This window comes from Leucopleurus acutus (assembly GCF_964270905.1).
Source record: "Leucopleurus acutus genome assembly, chromosome: 16".
NCBI lineage: Eukaryota > Metazoa > Chordata > Mammalia > Artiodactyla > Delphinidae > Leucopleurus > Leucopleurus acutus.
This window is the reverse complement of record NC_139158.1, coordinates 73350091-73373403: the sequence shown is the minus strand read 5'-3', so window position 1 is coordinate 73373403 and position 23313 is coordinate 73350091. Positions and strand designations below refer to the sequence as shown.

Genomic DNA, 23313 nt, shown 5'->3' with positions numbered 1-23313 from the left:
GAGAATGACACAGGGAAGGGAAGACAGCCATGGAGGGCATCTGTGGCTCGAGCCCGCTGGGGAACCTAGGAGACAGTATAGAACACACCTCAGATTTGTCCCTCCCAAGGGCAAGGAAGCCGGGTCATGTATCCTCCAACTTTCACTCCTATTTGGTTGAGAGTTTTGGGGGCATTAGCTCTCCCAGGTACATCTTACCTGCCCTACACCTGCACCAAGCATTTTTTTAAAACCAAGGAGGGACTTCCCTCGTGGCACAGTGGTTAGGACTCCGCGCTCCCAATGCAGGGGGGCCGGGTTCGATCCCTGGCCCGGGAACTGGATCCCACGTGCATGCCGCAACTGGGAGTTCGCACGCCACGACTAAGGAGCCAGCAAGCCGCAACTAAGGAGACCGCCTGCCGCAAGTAAGACCCAACGCAACCAAATAAATAACATAAAACCAAGGAAAGCCCCGAGGTAAGCAATCCCAAGTGCTTGCAATCGGAAAGCGACTGCTTATCAAGAAATGTGAATGCCGAGGGTGGTCGTTCTCAAAGTGTGATCCCTGGACCAGCATCATCACCTGGGAAACTTGTAGAAAGGCACAGTCTTGGACTCCATCCCAGACCTACTGAATCAGAAACCCTGGAGGTGGGGCCCAGCAATCTGTCTTTTAACAAGTCTTACAGGTGGTTCTGATACATGCTCAGGATTGAGAACGAAGGGCCTAGGAGAGAACGAAGGAAGCACCCATAGCGTCTGTCCGTTATATTGTCTCCATTCGCCAGATGAGCAAACTGAGACGCTAAAAGGTGAACGTGACCTACCCAAAGCCACACAGATAATAGGTGGCAGAGATGGGTCTTTTGTCTCCTTCCACCATACTGTCACGTACAGTACGTAACACTAGCATTTTAGACTCTAGGTAGGGGATAAAGGTGAGGTCGCAGAGCTCCCCTCCCCCCACTCCACACCACCACCACTTTGCACTGCTTTCTAAAGCGGACGTCTCCCCCTGGTGCCTCCAAATGGTTCTCTTCTGGGAAGCCTGCCAAGCCAGGTGCCCCTCCCTTGGCTCTCAGCTGCCCTCACCGCCTCCACTGGGGCAAGCCCTCTCCACGCTCACCCTCCAGGCGGCAGGACATGTTGGGAAATCCAAAGCAGCTTCTCACGAAGGCGGGGTTGGGGTGAGATCCCTGGGGTAAACCAGGCTGGCCTCACCCTCACCAGGAACCTCTGTGCTGGGGCTTTGCAATCCTCTTCCTTCCCCTTCTTGCCCTACAACCTTCCCCTCTCCCCTCCCCTGCCCTCCCCTCTGTTCCCTCTCCATCTGCTACTCCTCCTGGCTAGGCTCCCCCTCAGTTGGCACAGCAGGAAAAGAGAACAGGACGGTTTATTTTTATCCTAAGATACTGCTTAGGGGGAAGGGGACACCATCTGACCAAGAAGCAGCAGCTCCTGTAGCAGTTGGGAGGTCAAAAGGAGGTAGAAGGCCCAGGAGCTCCCTGGGAAGGGGCTACAGATGCAGGCTCCAGAGAGCAGGTGGGGCTGGGAGAAGCAGCATAGGACTAGGAGTGGGGAGCTCTGAGGGGCACCACTCTGAACGGCTGTGTGACCATAGATAAATTACTTCACCCCTCTGGGCCTCCATTTCCACCTCTGTTAAAGAGGGAGGGAGGAAAGGAGGGATGCTGGCCCTGCCTGCCCCGAAGGCTACTGTTGTGAATGTGAATCAAATGGGGAAAGCCCTTTGCAAACATGATGCCAAACGTGAGTGCATGTGGAAACCACCTTAGAAGGGCAGCAGCCTAGGGGACGTCCTTATTTATCCTCCGAAAGTGCCCTCATTCTGTGAGCCTGACAGCATGTGAAGCAGCTCATGTCACCCAGCGTGTCCGCTCCCTTTTTTCTTTTTACACGTTTGATGACTTTTTAATTACATAAGCAGTCTGTGAATTCACTCTCCTTTTGGGGAAAAAAAATGAAGCATTATGGGAGAGTCAAATCTTTCTTTAACCAACCCTCCCCCGGACCCTTCTTCCCCAACCAAGACATTACAATTCTTTGAGCTGTGCATGTTCTGTGTGTCCTTCCAGAACCCCCCTGCCATACCGACATATATAACATACACTATGTTTATACACATATCTGTAGAAGATATATTGTTTTGGGTTACTTGCTTTAAAAAAAATGTTTCCATGCCCACCATTCTACAACCTGCTTTTGTTTTTCCCCCATGACAGTGTTTTCAAGATCCTGTTGCATAAATATATTACAGTTTTATTTAGCCAGTCCCCTGTTGATGGACAGTTAAGCAGCTTCCAGTTGCTCACTGTCACAAACAGTGCTGCAATGTGTATCTATGCATATGCCTCCTGGGCTCCCAGAAGCCACTGCGTTACACCTGTTGGCACCGAACCGCTGGGTTGGAAGGTTTGGTGGATACCCTTGTACGGCCTCCCCAAAGTTTTGTTATCATCTTTGATATCAAGTTGGGAGATTGAATGGGCTCCACGGCTGGGGTGAAAGGTTCCCCGAGGTGAACTGTTTCTGGACTGCAGGGGTGCAGGCAGAGGGGGGCTGTCGCCCTCACCAGCAGCAGCCCCAGGTCTCCAGCCACGTGCCCACATTCCGGTGCCACCACGCTCCTGGGCACACACAGCTTCACTCTCGCTCCTGCACGGAGATGCGGCTTTCTTTGCCATCCTCCTGGGCGACCGGCTGACACCAGTGTAAGGTCTCCTGCACTGGAGGGGTGGCGTGGGGGCCGAGAAAATCCTCTGGATCAATCGTCTCCACAGGATCCTGCCTTTCAGCCTTAGGGTGCAGGGCCTGGGGAGACAAGGCTTGGGGTTACCCCTAGCATCTCAGCCCTTCCTTGGAAGCGATTCCACTCTTCACCCCTTCCCCTTTCCCAAACGGAGGGTCAGTGCTCATTCCATGGGTGCGTCCTGCCCCCTGCTGGCCACACCAAGGGTGTCAAGAAGCTTCCACAGTAGGAGCCAGTGGGGTTAAGGAAATGTCCCTCCATCACCCACCCATGGATCCCACACCAAGGCCCCAAAGATGCGGTTCCCCCACATATCCAATGCCAGGAAAGAAGAGCAAATGCCAGACTTTGCCAGCGGTGCTAGGGCAGCTCTGTGGGAAGGTGAGCTCAGGAGATGAAAAAGGCGGGTGCTGAGGGAGAGAAGGGGAAGAGCCCTGGAGCACAGGGGAGGGGGCGAGGGAACAGACCTTGAATCAATTTTTCTGCCATATAGGCAACAATGAATCAGTCTTTCTTTCCAGTCTGACAAAACTCAGCCGGTTCCCCAGGGTGACCTACCTTAGTCTCCTGCTTCTTGGCCATCTTTCCTAGAGAGAGAGAAAAACATATAGGATGGGGAGTCACTGAGGCCGGATCAGGAAACAGGTGACCCGTCAATTGTACCTTCTGCTGCCTCTTCCCCCATCACCTCCCCACCTGGGGACTCACTGATACAGGCAGATACCAACAGGACAGTGAACAGGATCACCATCGTGATGGGGATCACCACCAGGGCTCGCATCCGATTCTGGAAACCTGGAGAGATCAAGACTTCAGCGATGGCTCCCCACCGCCCTTCCTGAAGCTGCTGCACCTTGCTGGACTTCAGTGTCTAAACTCATCCATATCAGAAGTTTCAAACAGGTAGCTCCTGGTAAAATGTGGCCAGCAGATGTCTGGCACATTTTTTTTTCTTTTTTTTAATATTTGCCGACATTTTTAAATGGGGAGATTGTGTATTTAAAATCTGGATATCTGATTTCTCTTGCAAATTGGGAAGATCCAGCCCTAGTGGGCCAGCAGCCCACATGGCGCCCACTGGCCGGAACTGAGTGGTGATAGCTGTCTCTACCGGCTCACTACACTCCCACCCCTCCCTACTCTTTGCCCAATACCAAGGCCCAGCATCATTTATGTCTGTAACATTGCCTTTGTTATAGAAGAATGGAGGAGGAGGGAAAGTACTTCTTGTGCCTAAGTCTCTATTCTAAATGGGAAAATGAAAAAAAGACCAAGAGACAGGGTAAGGACTAGGGTAAGGCAAGTGAAGCACTGCCTCAGGACAAAATTTAAGGGGACACCAAAAAAACTCAATAACTGGGACTTCCCTGGTAGTCCAGCGGTTAAGACTCTGCACTCCCAATGCAGGGGGCCTGGGTTCCATCCCTGGTCAGGGAACTAAGATCCCACATGCCACAATTAAGAGCCTGCACGCCAACCTACATGCTGCAACTAAAAGACCCCGCATGCCGTAACTAAAGGTCCCGGATGCCGCAACTAAAGATCCTGTGTGCTGTAACACAGGATCCAGTGCAGCCAAATAAATAAATAAATATTTTCTTAAAAAACTCAGTAATCAAGATAAGTCATATTTTAATGTCATGTTTTAAAAAATCATATCAGCAAAGTCTGGCCCACAGGCCAGCTGCCTGTATTTTTAAATAAAGTTTTATTGGAACCAGGGATGGGATTAGGGTGAGGCAAGTGAGACAAGGTTGTACAAATACAGGGTTGGATCCTGTCTTGATTTAAAATGTTGCTATTCTGTTCGTTATGGATTTTTTGCATGAATTTTGATTTTTTTAATATTGCATTTTTCTGGCACGCCCTTAAATACTGTGCCCACGGCAAGTGCCTCTCTCACCTCACTCCAGTCCCAGCCCTGCCAAGAGGAAAGTGAATTTTAAGGAAAAGAAAAGAGTGTATTTTTCTTACCCCTGATCTTTTCACTCATTAACATGATCCTGCCTAATCCCCGTAATTATGTGAGTCTGTGACCTGTGCTGTATGCCAACCTCCTCATTCTAAAATCAAAACTGAGGCCCTGAGGGAGTTCCCTGGTGGCCTAGAGGTTAGGATTCTGGGCTTTCACTGCTGTGGCCTGGGTTTGATCCCCGGTGGGGGAATTAAGATCCTGCAACCGCGTGGTGCAGCCTAAAAAAAAAAAACTACGGCCCTGAGAGGAAACAGAGTCACACCATGCTGGCCTTCAACGTGCAGGGTAGCAGAATAGCACTGAGGGAGCACCTCCAAAGTGCCAGAACCCATGCCAGGTACTTACACCACCCTATTAAGGGAGGTGGTAGTATCCCATTTCACAGATGAAGAAACTGAGGCTCGGGGGCGGGGGGACTAACTTGCCCAGGCTCCACAGGTAAGTGGCAGAGCTGGTTGCCACAGTTCCAGACTGCTCCTCCTCTTGCTTTACCTCCCCTCCCTCTTTCCCCACTGGTGCTTCCAGGTGCCCCAGTCTTCCCCTCAGCTCCCCACCTTCCTAGCCTGCTGCCGGGGCCCGTTCTCCAGGACTCACCACAGACAACATCTGTCTTGTTAGTCCCTGCATGTTGTTCCACCAGGCCTTTGCTCTCGCAGCTGTGTACAGACACGTGTACACACACACACACACACACACACACACACAAAGAAAGAGACATTAAGTTTCCCCAACCATGCGATTTCCAACCCCAGAGGGAGACAACCAGCAAGTCCAGGTTCACTGAACACATATTATGTGCACCCTCCTGGGCTGGTTACTATGGGGATGACACAGACTCTGTTCTTACAGAACTTGTGAGTGCAGAGGAAAGATGATGGTATATCTTGAAGGAGTAAGGAGAGTCTCTGCTGAGGGCCAAGCTTTGTGATACAGGCTCACGTGAACAGGGGATTGTTCAGAGAAGAGGAGACAAAATCCACAACGGCTGGAATGGAGGGATGATGGGGGCTTCTCAAGCTCGGCACTGCTGACGTTTGGGGGCCACATAATCCTTCTTCCGTGGCGGGGCCTGTCCTGTACATTGCAGGATGTTTGGCAGCTTCCCTGGCCTCTACCCACTAGACGCCAGTAGCCTTCTCCTCCCCAGCTGTGACAACCAAAACGCCTCCAGATATTGTCAAATGTCCCCTGAGGGAGAAAACTGCTCAGCTGAGAATCTCTGGTTGGAGGGTCAGAAAGACTTCCCTGGGGAAGTCAGAGCTGAGTGGGCCCTTGAGGGATGTAAAATTTACAGCATCAGTATTTTCTCTTAAGCAGGACAACACGATATGGGAGATTAGGTGGGTGACGAGCCAGATGGTATAAGGAAACTCTGGAAAATTGGGTCTTTAGAACCAGATCACTGAGAATCAGCCATGAAGGTTTCAGCTGGATTCAGCTAGTGGGTCATGTCAGCATCCAACCGGATGACTTAAGTTGTGAGAGGACTTAGTTGGCCAGAGAGCTCCCCGGAGGAGAAATGACAGAAAAATGCCAGCCAGGAGGCCATCGACAGAATCCAAACATGAGATGATGAAGACTGGGCCAAAGTGGTCCCAGGAGGAATGGAAAGGGATGGACAGAGAAGGACGTTGCAAAGGAAAAAACATCTAAAGCCGGAAAAAGAGAAAGAAGCTTCCAAGAAAGCACATACACAAGAAGAGTGCTTAAGAGTTTTCGAAGCACGTTACATGTCTTTTCCTCAAACCTTGTAAAATGAAGGTCATTCCTATTTTCTGAATGAGGGCACCGAGGCTCAGATGAGGGTCACACTTCCACCCCTTCTAAGCTGAGTGAGTTTGGAACCCAGTGCTCTGGTTCTATGACATAAAGGAGCCTCCTTTTCTCATTGAACATTTATCAGTAAAGATTTATTGAGCACCTACTATGCATCAGGCACTGTTCTAGGCATAAGGGATGCATCTGTGGAATAAAAAAAGTCAAGTCTCTATAGTTACGGAGTTTACCATCTACTGGAGAAAGGCAGACAGTAAACAAATAACAAAGTATATATGGGATGCTACTATTTGTGTGAAAAATATGTCTGCATGTGTGTGCATGTATTTGTTTGTGCATAGACTCTCTAGAAGGACACACATGGTCCAGTGGCTGCTGGATGGTTGAGGGTGAAAGGGAAGCGTATCACTAGAGGCCCTTTTGTGCCTTCTGTCCTCACGCCTGTCTTACTCGTTTTTTCAAATTAAATGTAAAAGGTTAATCAGGCGTGTGTTTAAGGTATTCCAGGCAGAAGAGGTTGATGCAAGAGAACGAACAGTGTGTTGACAGGACTGCAAGCAGCACGATGTGGGAAGAGGTCAGGAAGTGGAGCTAGAAGGTCGGAGGCCATGCACAGGAGTCAGGGTTTTATCCTAAAGGCACAGAGAGCCATGAAGCGTTTTAAACAGGGAGTGCCGTGATCCAAAATGAATGGTGGAAAGTTTCCTCCGCCAAAGGGATGGAGAACTAGCTGAAGGGGAGAGAGTAGAGGCAGGGCAGCTGGTGATGAAGCCCAAGCTAACGTGGTGACGGTGGGGATGAGTGAAAAGGAGGAGGAGTCCCAAAACATCTGGAAGGTCAGATGGACAGGACCTGGTGACTGATTTGGGGAAGGGGGTAAGGGGAACTTTGGAACGGGTGCCCAGAGGCATGCTTGTGCCTTTCACAGCGGGTATGGGGAGCAGGCAGGTGCCTGTGGGTTGTCTGCACAGAGGTATACCCTCGGCAGTTAGATATGACAGTCTGGGACCCAGGAGACAAATTTCAACAGGAGACGTTGATTGGGAAACGTCCAAGGGCAATGGTAGCCGAAGCCAAGTGTGCGGATGAGATAGATGGTCCAGGGGAGGCGGGCAAGGTGATGGGAGAGTAGAGCCTAGAATAAAGGCCTAGAAAATCAGTTAAGGAGGAGCAGAGGAGGGGTACAAGGAATGGAAGAGAGGCGTCACGGTGCCCCCAAGAAGGGAGGGCTTCACCAAAGATCAGAGATCAGCGGTATCTATTACCACCAAGAGAGAGAAGGCAAGAAATGCTGAAAAGTGTCTGTCTAGTTGGCCATGAGGTCACTCTAGAAGTTCTACAGGTGTACGAGTGTGTGTGGACATGGGGAGCAGGGGCTGAAGGGCAGGTAGCCGGAGAGAATGGAAGCAGGTCCCATGTCCCTCTCGGGGCAGGAAACACAAGGGATGAGTCCTTATACCTTGTCCAAGGGTGACACTTTTCAAAAGCAGATGACACACTGGAGAAGAAGCCGACCGGGCAGCGTTCACAGATGGTATCAGAAACCCCTGTAGCTGAGAGGGTAGAGGAGGAGTTAATCATCACGGCGGACCACCTGTCTGGCTCTCAAGGGAACTGGCTGGCAGGCAGGCCTGGAAGAGCATCCTGCCTTAAGCCCTTCTCCCCCCAGCATATACCTTGTCCTGCTGCAGGCAGGCCCCAGGAAGACTTCTCCCACTGCCCTCTCAAGGCAGATCCCCATGGCAGGAGGCAGGAGGCAAAGTTTCTATTTCCCACCCGCTCTGGTGGAGATATCAGCGTAGGTTGGTCCCTCCCCACCAGGGCTGAGTGCCCACTGCCCAGCCCCGCTCCTTTGGCCTTCACCTCCTCTCTCCTGCCTCTAGAGCTGATTCCCAGACAGACCACTTACCCATCTGCTTGACCCCGAAGCCAGGGAGACACAAGCTGTGCGGGGTGCAACTTTCACAGGTGTGACTGGTACAGTGATGGCCTTCGTCACATATGCAAATGGTGTCTGTTATTGAGGTGCCCTCCGTCTGGATCTGGAGGCCTAGGTCTGGGCAGGGATGGGCAAGAAGGATGGTAACCCCTTACTGGCCATGCTTGGGGGGCCCCGATCCTCATACTTCCTGTTCTTTTTCTCTTAGACCCTCTTCCAAGTAGGGATGGCAATCAAATTAAGTAACAACCAAGACAACCCAGATTCTAACCGATCAGAACAGACCCTCGCTATGAAAAACAAACAAACAAACAGAACGGCTGTGCTGTCAGCAATGAGCTGGAGTATCGGCCCAGCTCCCAAGTGCCCCTTCCCCAGCAGCCCACGCACTGGGGTTGCAGTATCTGTGCTGGTGACAGTATTTCTCACTGTTGCTGGTGGCTAGGAATTCGCCTTTACTGCAGGGAAGGCATTCTGTTTCGGTGACCTCTGTGCAGTCATTCATCAGTTTCTGTCCTGGAAAACATCAGGAAATGAGGTAGCTCTGGCTCACTAAGTGAGTCAGACACTGAACTGAAAACTGATGAGGCCGGGCTTTAGGGAGGGAGAGTCAACGATGACAGTCTCAGACTCTTCCAACTTTCATAGTCTGGTAAGGGACATAGAAGAGATAGGAACCCCTAAGTTCTGGGTAGGCAGAGAGGGACCCCAGAACATCCTGGGGCAGGGATGGAAAATGCCAGGGGTCAAGACACGAGTTTATAATTGACACAGGGGGTCTGTATCTGCCAGCAAACCAAGAGGGGTCCCACTATGGGGCTAAAGGGTTAGCATCTCACCTGGTGGGCACAAATTACAGCACCGGCTGTTTGTTTGGTATTGGTTTTCTCTGCATGAAGTGGGTGGTTCTGCGTGGACCTAAAAACAAAATTGGGCAATTTGAAGGGATCTTGAAATCTCCGATATAGCCTTGGCAGACAGGTGCAAATCAGCCAGGACAGAGGTTAGAACTGAAGTGGAAGTCCAAAGCAGAGAAACAGCGCCTGCATATTACTTGTTGTGTTTGTTTTTAACTAAACTGCCAACTAGTATGATGACAAAGGCACCCAGAGAATCAATCTGGTATTTTACAAAGTAATTGCGCTGGAAACTCACAATAGTCACTGAACTAAACAGATCTTCCTCTGGCTTGACTTCTGAGTCTTTCCTCTACCCAAAAACCCAAGAGCACATGAGGACTCCAGCATCTCCCCTGGAGTCCTGAAGCTGGCTGACTCCAGCTGGTCCTAGTCTGGACAGGGGCTATATTTAGCACCTGGCCTCTTCCTTCTATTCTTCTGCTCCCCACCCTCTTCCCCTCTCCAAGTCTCATCATCTGATCATCCAACCCCTCTCTCATGAAATGCAAGGATGGAGAAGCCGGAAGAATAAAATCTAACTCTTTTACTTTACACATGGTGAGACTGAGGACCAGAAAGGGTGGGTCACTTGCCCAAGGTCACACAGTGATAGAATCCAAATGAGAACTCAGGTTTCAATACTCCCTCTCTCCAACAACTTGAGTCTCATCTGCACTATTTTCACTACATCCAGGTACCACCCAAGCTATTCATTACTTCTTGTTCATTTAAATACATTTATTTTCAATGTAAACCTCACATCATTGCCATGAGAGAAAAACCAGTATCACTTCTCATAAATAAAAGGCAACCCTAAAAATAAACTCAACAGAAATAAAACGATGTTATTTATTAAACCCCAGCTGATCGCTTTGCTTGCTGACAGCCCTTTACCTCAGGCCTGCTCTTGATTTTTGTTTAAAAAGGAGGATTAGCAGGCATTTGAGAGGTATTAACTATATTCTAGCTCCAGCGACTTCCTTCTTGAAAAAATGAAAAGGATTTTAAACAGAACTGTAAAGTGAACCTATGTTGTTAATTCTATGTCCTTGTGCTGCCTAAATCATCCCACACTTTGGGAACAGCCTGTGAAAAGAACACAGCTTTAAGGGTCAAATAGCTTAAGGCTCCAATCTTGACTTTGTAACACTTAACTAGCTATTTTGCCTCTCTTAGCCTCAGTTTCTGTATCTCTAAAATGGGAGTGATAATACCTGCCCCACAGATTAGGTTGTGAAGATGAGAAAGAATAGATGTACATGGCCTGGCATAGTATCTGGAACATAGTAGGTGCTCATTGAATGGCAGCTTTAATTATCATACATATATGAGTATCTGCTTGGATGCCTAGCAAGCTGGCTAACTGGCTGGCTTCCAGGATCCTGCCTAATTGGTGGCTCTCATTCAGCCTGGGTGGGCAAATGACTTACAAAAGTGTATCTGACCCCAAATGGGGAAGGAAATAGCAAAGGCTACTGCTCCCACCATCACATCGCAACACACTATCCCATGAATGTTCTCCCCGCAAGCCTATGGGCTTTCCCACCACACTCCCAGAGCAATGAAAGTCCTTTACGCCATTTTCAAACACACAAGAAATACAGCTCCTCCTCTGTAAATCTGTCAATCCCCAGTTCCCGCTTCACAGCTTCGATCCTTCTGACACGAAGGAGCTTAGGACCAAGGCTTGGAGACTCTCACCATCTGAGAGGCAGGCTCAGGAATCAGGCAGATGGAGATTTATATGCAGGTTCCACCTAGCTATGAGGATTGGGGCAAGACATTTTCTCTCTCTGAGCCTCAGTTTGCTCACCTGTATAATGCGGCGGTTGAAAGAAATCAGACCTAGAGTGCGTGTAAAGCTTCCTGGCCCACAGGAAGCTCTCGACAAATAGCCCCAGTTATTGTTGTCACAGCCTAGTCTCCACCTGGAGCTAAAATTGGGAGATTGTTCTTGAGAAACCACGACCACCCTTCACCCTACCTCCCCTGGCTTTTCCTCCACTCCTCATCCAAGAGCCCTCTTCCTGCCTCCTTTCTCCCTAAGAGCCATTACTTAGAGTGAAAATGAAAGCTCTGGGACCAAAGCAGCTTTCCCATGAAATCTCTTCCCTTGCTGCTAACCCCCTACTTCATGGGTCACTCCTGCCCTGCCTTCATGCCAGAAACTACAGCCCTTGAAAGTTAGGGGGAGACCAGGAGGGTTGGGATGAGAGTGTCCGGTACTTGGGGGATTCCCAGCCTCCAGAATGAGGAACTACAAAAATACACTTAAACTAAAAGCGAGTCAAGTGTGGAACTCTGAAAATCCCGGAGATGTGCTTGGTTGGGCATATCTGAGCCCCTCTCGTGCCTAGAGAAACCCCTGCTGGTCTCCTAGCCCTTTCATGGTCCCATGAACTGTTCAGCTCCCCCGAGAGTCCTCTATGTCGTCTTAAATTCAGGAGGCAGAGACACAGCCTTGGGTATTCCTCCTAACTTGGATCACCCAGGATTTGCGGCCGGTGGTGGGAGTGTTCAAAGCTCCTTGCCTTCTCAAAGAAGCACCTGGGCCTCTACACTCATCCCTTGTTCCCACAAGATGCCCTGGAAGAAGGCAGCCCCAGCTGGCAAGGAGATGAACCACTCACAGAGGCTGGCGTCTGTCCACAATGGGAAAGAGAAGGGAAACTAGCCAGACCCGCCCCTTCACTTGGCTGGCCACCCTTCCCGCTTCTGAAACCCGTCACCATCTCTTTGTGGCCAGCCTCTGAGGCAGACCCAGACTCCAGTCTTTTGACCAGATCAAGCCTTCAGGTTCCCAAAATCCCAACCCCATCTGCGCTGGCTAGGCACTTTTCCTGCAGCGACCCCACTATGCGCCCTCTGTGGGCTACCTGGGACCCCAACCTGGGAGGAGAGAGAGGCAGCCCACCTCATTCAGCCCGGACCCGGGGTACCCTAACCAGCTTCCACCCACCCTCCTGTCCCCCCAAAATCAGCTTGGAAGGTCCCCTCCCCGAAGTATTGTTTCTTTTCCCATTCCCTACTCTCTAATTTCAAATTCCCGCCTCCGGTCGGAACAGAAACTCAACTTACGGCGGTCAGAAAGCAGCCCCAGAGGAGACACTGCAGAGGCAGACGAACCATGGCGAGGTGAGAACCAGGCGGCGGGAGGAGAAAGCGCCAGGACCCGGCCTTTTCCACTTCCACTGTCCCAGCCCATGGACCCTCCCAGGAAAGGGGCGGGTCTTAGGGGACAAATCGCGACCAGCCTCGCTGACGGGGGCGGAGCTCCGGGCGAGTCACCTCTCTGGGGTTTTCCCCAGGACAGTCCCGGGTAGTCTAATTCCCCAAGGAGTTTAGGGACGCGCCTTGGGCGGGGAGGGGTGGGGGAATCGGGAGGCGTGGTTCCAAGGAGAGCCCTTCTTGAGACTCCTCCCCCCTCCCCCGGCACTACAAAGGCCGAACTGAATTGGCCTTGGAGGAAGCCCGCTTCCTGGGGGTGGGGAGGACGCGAAGGGAGTGAAGAGAGATCCCTATGGGTGTTGGGAAGACTCTCCCCGCGCCCCGCGTTCTTCCCCGCCGCCTCCGGCGATCCCGGCAGAACCGAAAGCGTCCCACACCGCGATGGAGAGGCCTGAGGAAGTTCCCAGAAAACGGGAAGGTCACAGCTGAGTGGTGGGAGGAGGGCTGGGGAGGCCTTTCATGGAAAAGAGTTTCTCACCTTACAGTTTCGCTCTCTTTCAAAGGAAATTCCCTCGCGTGGGCGCAGCGTCCCAGCCTCCCCGTCCATCCAGCCGTCCATCCAGCCATCCATCCATCCATGCAGCCCCCACCAGATTGTGTTCCATCCCAGTTCCCATCCGCCGCCTGAAGACGGGCACTTAGAGTAGATCAGCCTTTCGTGGGATCGTAGGACCCCCTGAGAATCTTAGGACGCTGGAGACCCCCTAGTTCTGCAGAAACACACACACCCTTGTACCTATTATTTCCCCAGTTCAAACCCTCCTAGCTGTTCTTGAACCAGTGTTAACACTCTGCTCTGCAGCAGGAAGCACCTGGGTTCTGGCCTAGGCTCTGCTTCTGATGGGCTGAGTCTCCTTGAGCCTTAGTTTTCTTCAATGAAACCTGAGGAGTTTGAACTAGACAGTGGTTGGGGTGATGCCCCCCCAAGCTCTGAATTTCTGGACTGGGCCAAAAGGCCAAACTGCACAGATCAGGGAGGATGGGAGAGGAGAGGGCTGCTAACCCCATTCTCCTGGCTTCCGCTGCAAAGGGCACATTTGCAGACCTGCAGATTCTACCTCCGGAATCCATCGCCTCTTTTCTATCCCCCCTGACGCTACCCTAATTCGGAGGCTCAGCATCTTTCACCTGGGCTGTTGCAACAGCCTCACTCATTCAGTAAGTATTTGTTGAATCTCTGCTATGTTCCAGGCAGCTTCCCCACCACCACCACCACCACCACCCTTTCTCTCTCTCTCTTTCTCCCCCTCGTTGTTCACTTTGTTGCAGTTCTCTTTTGTAGGATCTGGTCTGATCAGGGCACTTCCCTGCTTAAAAACTCTGCGCTCCCCTAGGCCCTCAGGATGCTCCAAATTCCTTCTCCTGTCACAGCTGAGTCTCCACTCAGACCCACCCTCTCCTCCTCCACTCACACCCTGCCATGTCCTCCATGCACGCTGGCTTCAGCCATACTTGCCGTCCCCCCACTTTCCAAACACACAGTTGTTTATTCTGTGTCTTGCTGTTTTCTTCCTTCCTTCTCCTTCCTCGAATGAGTTTAAATTTCTCCTCCTCTTCAGTTAAGCCTCCTCTTAACTCCCTGGGACAAAGGTAGATACTCCACCCCACCTTCGCCCCTGCCCCCATGTTCCCACATCATTAGCATGCTGGACTATCACTCCCATCTGCCTGGCCCTATTTGATGGTGAGCTCATTGAGGGCAGGACTGAATCTATGCCAGGCCTGGGCACCAATACGCATTTGCTGAATGAATAAATGAGTAGGTTTTTCTTATTCTAAGCACAGCCTCCATCGGGAAGGAGATACAAAGCTGGTAGTCCCAACACAGACCTCAAGTTGATGGTCAGACACCAGTAGTCCCAGAACACTTGAAAACTAAGACCAGGGGACGTCATGAAAGCCACACAAGCATGCCTGGGATAGAAAGAACATTAAAATATCTTTTCCCTTTTTAACCCACACTGAAAAAACAAGCACAGTTTTAATTCCTAAGGGGGCTAGGGAGGGAGTTACTATAATAACTTCAGCCATTACTTATTCATTATTTGCTTGATTCTAAAATTGGGCCCTTCACAAAACTGCCTTGGGAAGCAAGTACACAGAATTAAAACATTAATTATGTTATATAAAACATATCATAGCAGCAATTAAAGCAGCTTAAATTACTATGTGAAAGAATAAATAGTAGCCTTCGGGTGGCCCCATGGGGTGAAGACCAGATGAGATAAAGGGAAGATATTTTAGTATATGCATATCCCAAGGAGACATGGGCTGGCGGTCATGGGCCCAGAGAAGGCATCGAATCTCCTTGCGCTGGAGAAGGAAAGAGAGATGATGACTTATGGGGAGGGTGGCAATATTTCAGGGTCCCATCAAAGGGTGGAACTATGAAGGGTTCAGTGATGGGAGTAGGGCAAAGGACGTTCCAAAGAGTGGGGACCCAGGATTTTGGAATCACAGAGGAAATGGCCTTTGCAGGGAGGTGGGGGTCCCAGGGCCAGGTGAATGGATGAGAAGCGTGCCTGGAGCTCAAGTCCACAGCACTGCCAGAATCCAGCTACTAGATGGTTCTAAGATGCAAACCCAATTGTGCTGCTCCCAGGTTTGAATCAACTTCCCAGAGCCCTCACTCCTTAAGCCCGCAGGGCCTCAAGGCCATGGGGTTCCTGGCCTGCCTCTCTAACTGTCCTCTCTGCCTTCAACTTACTCTCCAGACTGTGTTGTCATCTCTCCCTGGAAAGCCCTTTGCCACTGTCCTTTCATTGAATCAACTCTTTCTCATCCTTCAAGGCTCAACTCAGTGCCCCTTCTCTGGAAAGCCCTCTCCATCAGCCAACCTGGGATGTGCACACCTGCCTCCCCGGGCCCTCTCGGCACCCTGGAGCTGCTCACCTAAGCCAGACTCCAGTCCTACCAAGCCATGTCTCAGTTATTCTGTTTACTCACAGTACCAGTGCATTGAGGCAACTCAACCTGGTGGGATATAATAATAAAGCTTTTTTCCCCCTATCTCTGCTTTCAGCCCTGCTGTGCTGAATCTCCGTTTTCCATCCTTTAATGACATCTTGGGCAGATTGCATTACTTTTGGATCACTTTCTGTTGTTAAACCTCCACCCTTGAAAGCTTTATTCTCAAACTCAATTTAAATCTCATTTTATCATCTCCCTTACTGATCCAAGGATTGACTTGTGCCGGGACCCCACCTGTTTGGATAAAAAGTGGAAGCGGGGGCATGGCCTGGTTGGGAGACACGCCCTAGCACCCTCCCTTTATTGAAATTGGGAGGAGGGAGCAGGAACAGCCCTCTGCAACATAGCCCTCTCCCTGTTGCTTGACCCTGCTTTCCTGGCTAACCCAGGGAAGCAAGGGTCCATACATGGTTTCTCATGGGGCGCATAAGTAAGTCTCTTAGGTAAGGGCTTCTCCACTGCAAGGTTCTCTGACAAGGAGCATCCAGCTCAGACTTGAGCTCTCCTACCGTACCCCACCACCAGGGCGCCTGCCACTGGTGGGACCCTCCTGTTCAGCAGTCAGCCTGCTTGAGTGGGGTACCGGCAAGTCTGGCTAATGACTGAAGCATCCACTTGACCCAGAGAAACTCATACATCCTGGCCAGCAACTACACTTCCTCCCCTCTCCATCCTTCTCCCTCCCTGCTCGGATAAGCATAGCAAGTCCACCACCAAGTAGACCCCGACTGGGAAACAGCATCCCAGCATCCCCTTCTTGAAGTCACCCCTCAATAGACAGGAGGGACTCCCAATTAAAGGTGTGGAGGTGGGGATTGTCTTCTGCCATAGACACCATATTCCTCAATAAAACCAGAGAAGCCCTCCCTCCCCAGGATTATTATATGGGCAAGGAAAAGGAAAGCGAGGTTTGGGCTAGGGGATATAGGACAAGTTCTACCCCTTTAGTAAGCCTCGGAGGGGAAGTATCTGGCTCCCATTTGGAATGCAGGGTACGCAGGGCCAGCAGCTTTTAGCAGCTCCTAAGTAACAGGGAACTGTCACTCAATAATGTTGGGACTGGGCCATCCCTCATACCTAGCTTGATTCCTGGAAAAGAGGATCTTTGTAGCCAGAGGCCCACAGGGAGCCCAGGCATATGCTGGATGCTGAACAACTGTTGAATGAATGTGGGACCGTGAAATGAGACTGAAGGGATCCATTGGAATCCACCTGCTCGTTCCCACACCATCCAGGGTAACTGCCCATCTTCCCCAGATGACTGGACTCTCTAGCTGGGATTCCCAGGCCCAACAGTGGACAAAAATCTTTCCCCTCAGCTCAGCAGAGTTGGGTTGGAATTTATCAAAGGTAACTAAGGAACTCAGGAAAGAACCCAACCAGAAATTAAGGAAACCCACAAGCTAGCAAAACAGACAGGTGAGTTGACAAAGAAGTTCTTTATCATGATCTGGTTAAAGGCACTCACTGCCTTAGCTGATCCTGATACCCAGACAAGGGGACCTCAGGTCTGACCCTCAGCCTTCTCAGACTCTGATGTCTGGAATAAGAGATGGATTCGGTTGGCGGAAGGGATCCAAGTTCTTTACCATGACCTCGAGATCCTGCGTGATCTGGCTTCCGCTGACCTCTCCCCCCACTTGCCCACTTGCCTGCTACACTGCAGCCATCCAGGCCTCTCAGCTCCCGCCTCAGAGCCTTTGTCCCTGCTGCTCCCTCTGCCTGAAATGTCTGTCCTTCCACACTACATCTGCTGGCTATCTCACCATTCAGCCCTCTGGGTAAATGGTACTTCCTCAGAGGGGCTTTCCCTGATTACCTTATCTAAAGTGAGTTCCTCCACTACCAACTCACCTTTCCCACCGCTGTCCTCTCCTGTAGCACCGTTTTAGTCAGGGTTGCCATTGCAAGCAAAAGAAGACAGAGTTGGCGAACTGAAATAGAAGAGAGCGTTGGAAGCATGTCAGGCAACTCGTAGAATTGATGGGAAGGCTGAAAAATCAGACTCAGGCAGGAAGCACAGGAGGCAGGACACAGTCAAGACTCTGCTACAGAACAGGTCTTACAAACCAGCTCTGTGCTAGCCCAGCTCCAAGAGTCCTCAGTGATCCTGCCTCCTGGCCTTCCTGCCCTTGGGTAGTACCCTCCTCATTGCACCAGGGTTGGTCTGTGTGACCAGCAGAAACCAGAAGTGATGATATGTCACTTCCAAGGTTAGTTTCTAAAACTACTGAGGCTTCAGTTGTATGTGCTCTGTTGCATAAACTCTCTCTGCCTCTCCTTCCTCTCTCCTTCTTTCTCCCTATCTCTCTCTCTCCCATCAGGTGCTCTGGGGAAGCCAGCTGCCATGTCATGAGGATACCCAAGTAGTCTATAGAGAAACCCACATGGATGGCAAGGAACCGAAGCTTCTGGCCATCAGCCACATAAGAGAGTTTAGAAGTGGATCCTCCAGCCCCAGTCAAGCCTCAGATGACTTCACACCCAGCTGACACCTTGACTGCAGTCTTGTGAGAGACCCCCTAATCAGAACCACCCACCTAAGCTGCTCCTGGATTGCTGGCCCACAGAAACGGTGAGATAATAAATGTTTGTAAGTCACTAATTTTAGGGTAATTTCTAACACAGCAATAGTTAACTAATACAACCTCTAAATGACTTTGAAGTTGAGCGTTCCCTCAAGGCTCAAAGTCTTGGGAAGGGACATCAGAATGGCCATCATGGCTTACGCTCCATATTCTGGTGGCCAGGAGGTAGGAAAGACTATCTGTGTCCTCTTGTTCTCCTTGGTGGGTCCTGCCCCTGCCCCATTCTCCTCAAATAAGAAGGATGTTTAGATGCTGACCAGCCAAAACAACTTATTTGCACTGCCACAGTCCTTCAGGACATTTGCCACAAGTTGTAGTTCTTTATGTGGAAAGGCATTTTCTCCTTTCCCCTTCCTCCTCCTAAGTTTGGACGTACACCAGACCCCAAAAACAAAGAATGCAGGTACTTTCTTGGCCCAATAATGTGGAGGAAATATCCTCAAAAGTCAAAAGTCTGATTGCCTTCAAAAATGCCAAACCCTGAGGAAAGAGCTATTCTTCTCAGTGAATTAATAAGGGAAAGAAAATAAAGTTTGGGAATTTAGATGAAGAAATACAATTCTGCATCTTTTCATATAGCCGAAGCCCAATGAATAATCAACTCTTTCCTGCTCACGGTATATATATGAAGCAGATACTTTAAAAAGACCACAAAGGGGAGTTCCCTGGCGGTCCAGTGGTTTAGACTTGGTGCTTTCACTGCCGTGGCCCAGGTTCAATCCCTGGTCGAGGAACACAAGCTCCCACAAGCGGAGTGGCCCCCCCCAAAAAAAGACCAAAATATTAGCTATGGTCCCATCCTGAAATTAAATCAATGTGTTTATTTGTACATGTCACCTTGTTGTCCTTGTCCGTATATACCTTCAGATTTTTCTTTCCCAAGGATATCATAGGTAAATTTCCTGTTTTATATTTTCCTATAACATTATACCATACGTATTATTTTCACTTTCATAAATAACTGTTTTTTTCTCTGTCTTTATAGCCCCCTCCCTGTAACAGCCTGTTAGGTATCTTCCTTCATATCTAAGGATATGTTTGGTTGCTTAGTTTTTTTTTGGGGGGGGGGTTGTTTGTTTGTTTGGCTGCTTTGGGTCTTCGTTGCAGTGCGCAGGCTTCTCTTGTTGCGGAGCACAGGTTCTAGGCACGCGGGCTTCAGTAGTTGTGGCACATAGGCTCAGTAGTTGTGGCACACGGGCTTAGTTGCTCCGTGGCATGTGGGATCTTCCCGGACCAGGGATCAAACCTCTGTCTCCTGCATTGGCAGGCGGATTCTTAACCACTGCGCCACCAGGAAAGTCCGATATGTTTATTTCATAGAAAAAGAAATCTTATCACTTTTCTGCAATCACTTTCTCACTTAACCATATATGGTGGAAATCATTCCAGGCTAGTAGACACAGATCTGACACATTCCTTTTTTAATAACTGTGGAATATTCCATGGTGTGGACTTGTCACAATTGATTCGACCATTCTTCTGTTGACGTACATTAAGTCTGCATCCAAGTTCTTACTACTGCAAAGCATGTTGTAACAACACACATGCTTGTACACATATGCTTAGGCATTTGTACTTTTATTTCTATAAAACAGATTTCTAGATATGGAATTTGTGGGTGTGTGTATTGTAAATGCTAACAGATATTTTCAAATAGTTTTTAAAAAACTATATGAAGGGACCTTTACTTTCATTCTCACCATCACTAGATGTCATCATTCATTTTACTATTTGACAGTTTGATCGATGAAGAGAGATATCTCATTGTTGCTTTAATGTACACTTTCCCAATTATTAGTGAAATTCAACACCCTACCAAAGGTTTATCAACCATTTGAATTTCCTCTTCTATAAACTAACTGTATATATCCTTTGCCCACTTTTCTACCAAATTGTCTTTTTCTTATCAATTTCATTTATTCATTTATTCATTCAACAAATATTCTTTGAGTATTTACTGTGTGTCACATGTTGAAGTTACACTACTAACTAGACAAAGTCCCAGACCTAATGAAGATGAAACTGCACAATTCAGATGGGACTTGAACCCACGGGCCAGGACTTGAATCTAGCCAGAACCCAGATTGGGACTTGAACTCACTGACTTTTCATCGAGATCACACACCTGGTCTCAGGACTTAATGAAGCTCAGGTTCTTCGCGTCTCGTTACAGAAAGAATTCAGTGAGAGACAAAGTGATAGGTAAGAAGTGGATTTATTTAGAGAGATACACATTCCATAGACAGATGTGGTCTGTCTCAAAAGGCGAGAATGGCCTTGGGAGAAACATACTCCTCAGACAGACTGTGGACCATCTCAGAAGGTGAAACGGACCGAAATATGGGATGGTTAGTTTTTATGGGCTGGGTAATTTCATAGGCTAAGGAGTAAGAGGATTATTCCAACTATTTCGGGGAAGGGGCAGAGATTTCCAGGAATTGGGCCACTGCCCACTTTTTGATCTTTGATGGTCGGCCTCGGAAACTGTCATGGAGCTGGTGAGTCATTTAGCATACACTAGTGTATTACAATGAGTGTATAATGAGGCTCAAGGTCTACTGGAAGTCGAATCTTCTGCCATCTTGGACCTAGTTGGTTCTAGCCAGTTTATGTTGTATCCTCAACGGCTATGTCATTCTTATAGAGGTTGTGCCCTGACCCGTTCCCTCTCAAAGAGATCTTTGTATATCAATATTAACCCTTTACTCTGTCATCCATGTTGAAAATCAGCTCAGATGTCTAATTGTACCTCCAGGCTTTCCCTGTAAACATTTTCTGGCAGACTGTTAATCATTATGGTTTCAAATTTTATGATGTAAAAATACCTAATGCCAAGCTCAACTAGCCACTAATTTGTTAAAGAGAGCACTCAGTCCAATCTCCGATGTAGCCTCATGTTGGTACCCCACTCACATGCCCTCCATATACACGTCCTTGTTCCCTACTTCAAGCACCTGTGGCCTCTGCCTGGGGGGCCTTGTGTGGTTACTGGAACTTGTTTAGCCCTTGAGCTCAAGACCTAAGTGCCAGAGTTAATGCTTTGGGGAACAGCCATCTACAAATGACAAGGACTTGATGGATGAATACCTATCTCCCTCATTCCTTAGGTGGGATAACTCAGAGGTGCATGTTCTACACTATCTCCCCCATCAAGATTAAGCTCCATTGCCCACAGTGTAACCTGGTCCTTAACCCACCCTGTAATGGCTTCCTTCCCCTCCCTGTTTCACTTCCCCACTCTCCCCTGTGTACTTCCTGAGGCCACCTCCCAAATAAACAAGCTGCACTTAAGTCCTTGTCTCAGTTTCTGTTTCTGGGAGAATCCAACAAAGGCGTCTTCATTTGCATATGAGGAACCGGGGTAGTTAGGTGGGTAGGAATGTGGCCTCTGAAGTCAGAGGCCTGAGTCCAAAGCCAGGTTCTGCTCCTGACCATGTGACCTTGAGCACAGTCTTAAACTCTAGTTTCTCCTCTGTTAAAATCAGGGGCTTCCCTGGTGGTGCAGTGGTTAAGGATTGGCCTGCCAGTACAGGGGACACGGGTTCGAGCCCTGGTCCGGGAAGATCCCACATGCTTCCCATGTGCCACAACTACTGAGCCTGTGCTCTAGAGCCCTTGAGCCACAACTACTGAAGCCACACGCCTAGAGCCCGTGCTGTGCAACAAGAGAAGTCGCCCCAATGAGAAGCCCAGGCACCTCAACCAAGAGTGGCCCCCACTCGCCACAACTAGATAAAGCCTGCACGCAGCAACGAAGACATAACACAGACAAAAATGAAGATAAATAAAATAAATAAATTTATTTTTAAAAATGGGCCTAGGGCTTCCCTGGTGGCGCAGTGGTTGAGAGTACTCCTGCCAATGCAGGGGACCCGGGTTCATGCCCCGGTCCGGGAAGATCCCACATGCCACGGAGCGGCTAGTCCATGAACCATGGCCGCTGAGCCTGCGTGTCCAGAGCCTGTGCTCCGCAACGGGAGACGCCACAACAGTGAGAGGCCCGCGTATCTCACACATACACACACACACACACACACACAAAAAGGGCCTAATAGCTCACATGGTTATCATAAGAATTTAGTTAATTATGTAATTTTCCTATAATATCCAGTAAAATATTTATATTACTCATTAATATTAGAAAACTGAGTCTTAGAGAGTATATGTGCCAGGTCACACAGGAGGCTGGCACTCGTCTGTCCCACTTCAGAAGATTCTATTCTTGTCTTCCCATGGGCTGAGGATGTTACAGTCACAGGGTTCCACTTGTCCTGGACTTCAAATTCTCCTACACTTATAGGTAGAATTGGGTGTTTATCAGTGCTGTCCAATAGACCTTTCCAGGGTGAGGGAAACATTCTGTGTCTGTGCCATCCAATATGATAGCCACGAACTACATGTGCCTATTAAACACTTGGGAGGTGGTGAGTGCAGCCAAGGAAGTGGATTTCTTATTTACTCCTAATTAATGTAAATAGTCACATATAGCTAGTGGCTACCATATTAGACAGCTCAGGTCCAGAGAATAGGGGTTGGGTGATGGTGGGAAGAATCTCTTAGTTCTTTTCTTCTTCTCCTATTTTCTCTTTCCTCCTGTCACCTTTCTTAGCCCCAGCTATTCAGCCCCCTCTTCATAGCACTCTCTGTCTTTCCCTCCTTTGTACATGCTATGTTCTATGGAAGGAAGCAGTAGGGACTGTGACAACCGTTGTATTTTCATACACCCAGCAAGGTGAAACAAACTCCTTTGTGATCCCCATTTTGAAAGACAAGACGAATACCTGCTATAAATAAAGCTGAATAAAGATCCTTTTCTAGACGGCTTCCACTGTTCCCTGTTCCCTGTTCCCTTACGGTATTCACGCTGAGATAATTTCCAGCTTCTCAGATCCTCAGCAGTTATAAAACATACCATTACCTCATTTTCATTTCATTAGATTTACAGGTCACAAGACTACTCTGATCTTTACCAAGTTCATCATTAATGGTTTCAAAGTAATGGTTCTTTCCGTTTCAGCATGAGCTCAATACAGAACTTCCTACTTGTGTATTCTTTTATCTCCTGCTTCCTACTTTTAACTCTGTCTAGACAATAGCAGCTAATGGAGTTTCCCAGATGCCAGTGTGTATTTCACATCCACGAAGATGTTCCATACAGCGCTCTGTAACCCCACAGCAAAAGCAGC

At 49.2% G+C, this 23313-nt stretch overlaps 1 protein-coding gene across 1 annotated transcript; it reads right to left on the bottom strand.

Annotated features, from left to right (window-relative positions):
• Window positions 1-2252: 2252 nt before the first annotated feature.
• On the bottom strand, window positions 2253-13116 carry CD40 (CD40 molecule; the record flags this gene model as incomplete). Its single annotated transcript, XM_082857084.1, has 9 exons — window positions 2253-2814; window positions 3311-3339; window positions 3461-3547; window positions 5322-5383; window positions 7963-8056; window positions 8413-8559; window positions 8833-8958; window positions 9282-9360; window positions 13048-13116. 9 exons carry the CDS (start codon window positions 13114-13116, stop codon window positions 2647-2649), a joined length of 861 nt encoding a protein of 286 aa, XP_082713210.1. The 3' UTR covers window positions 2253-2646.
• Window positions 13117-23313: the final 10197 nt, after the last annotated feature.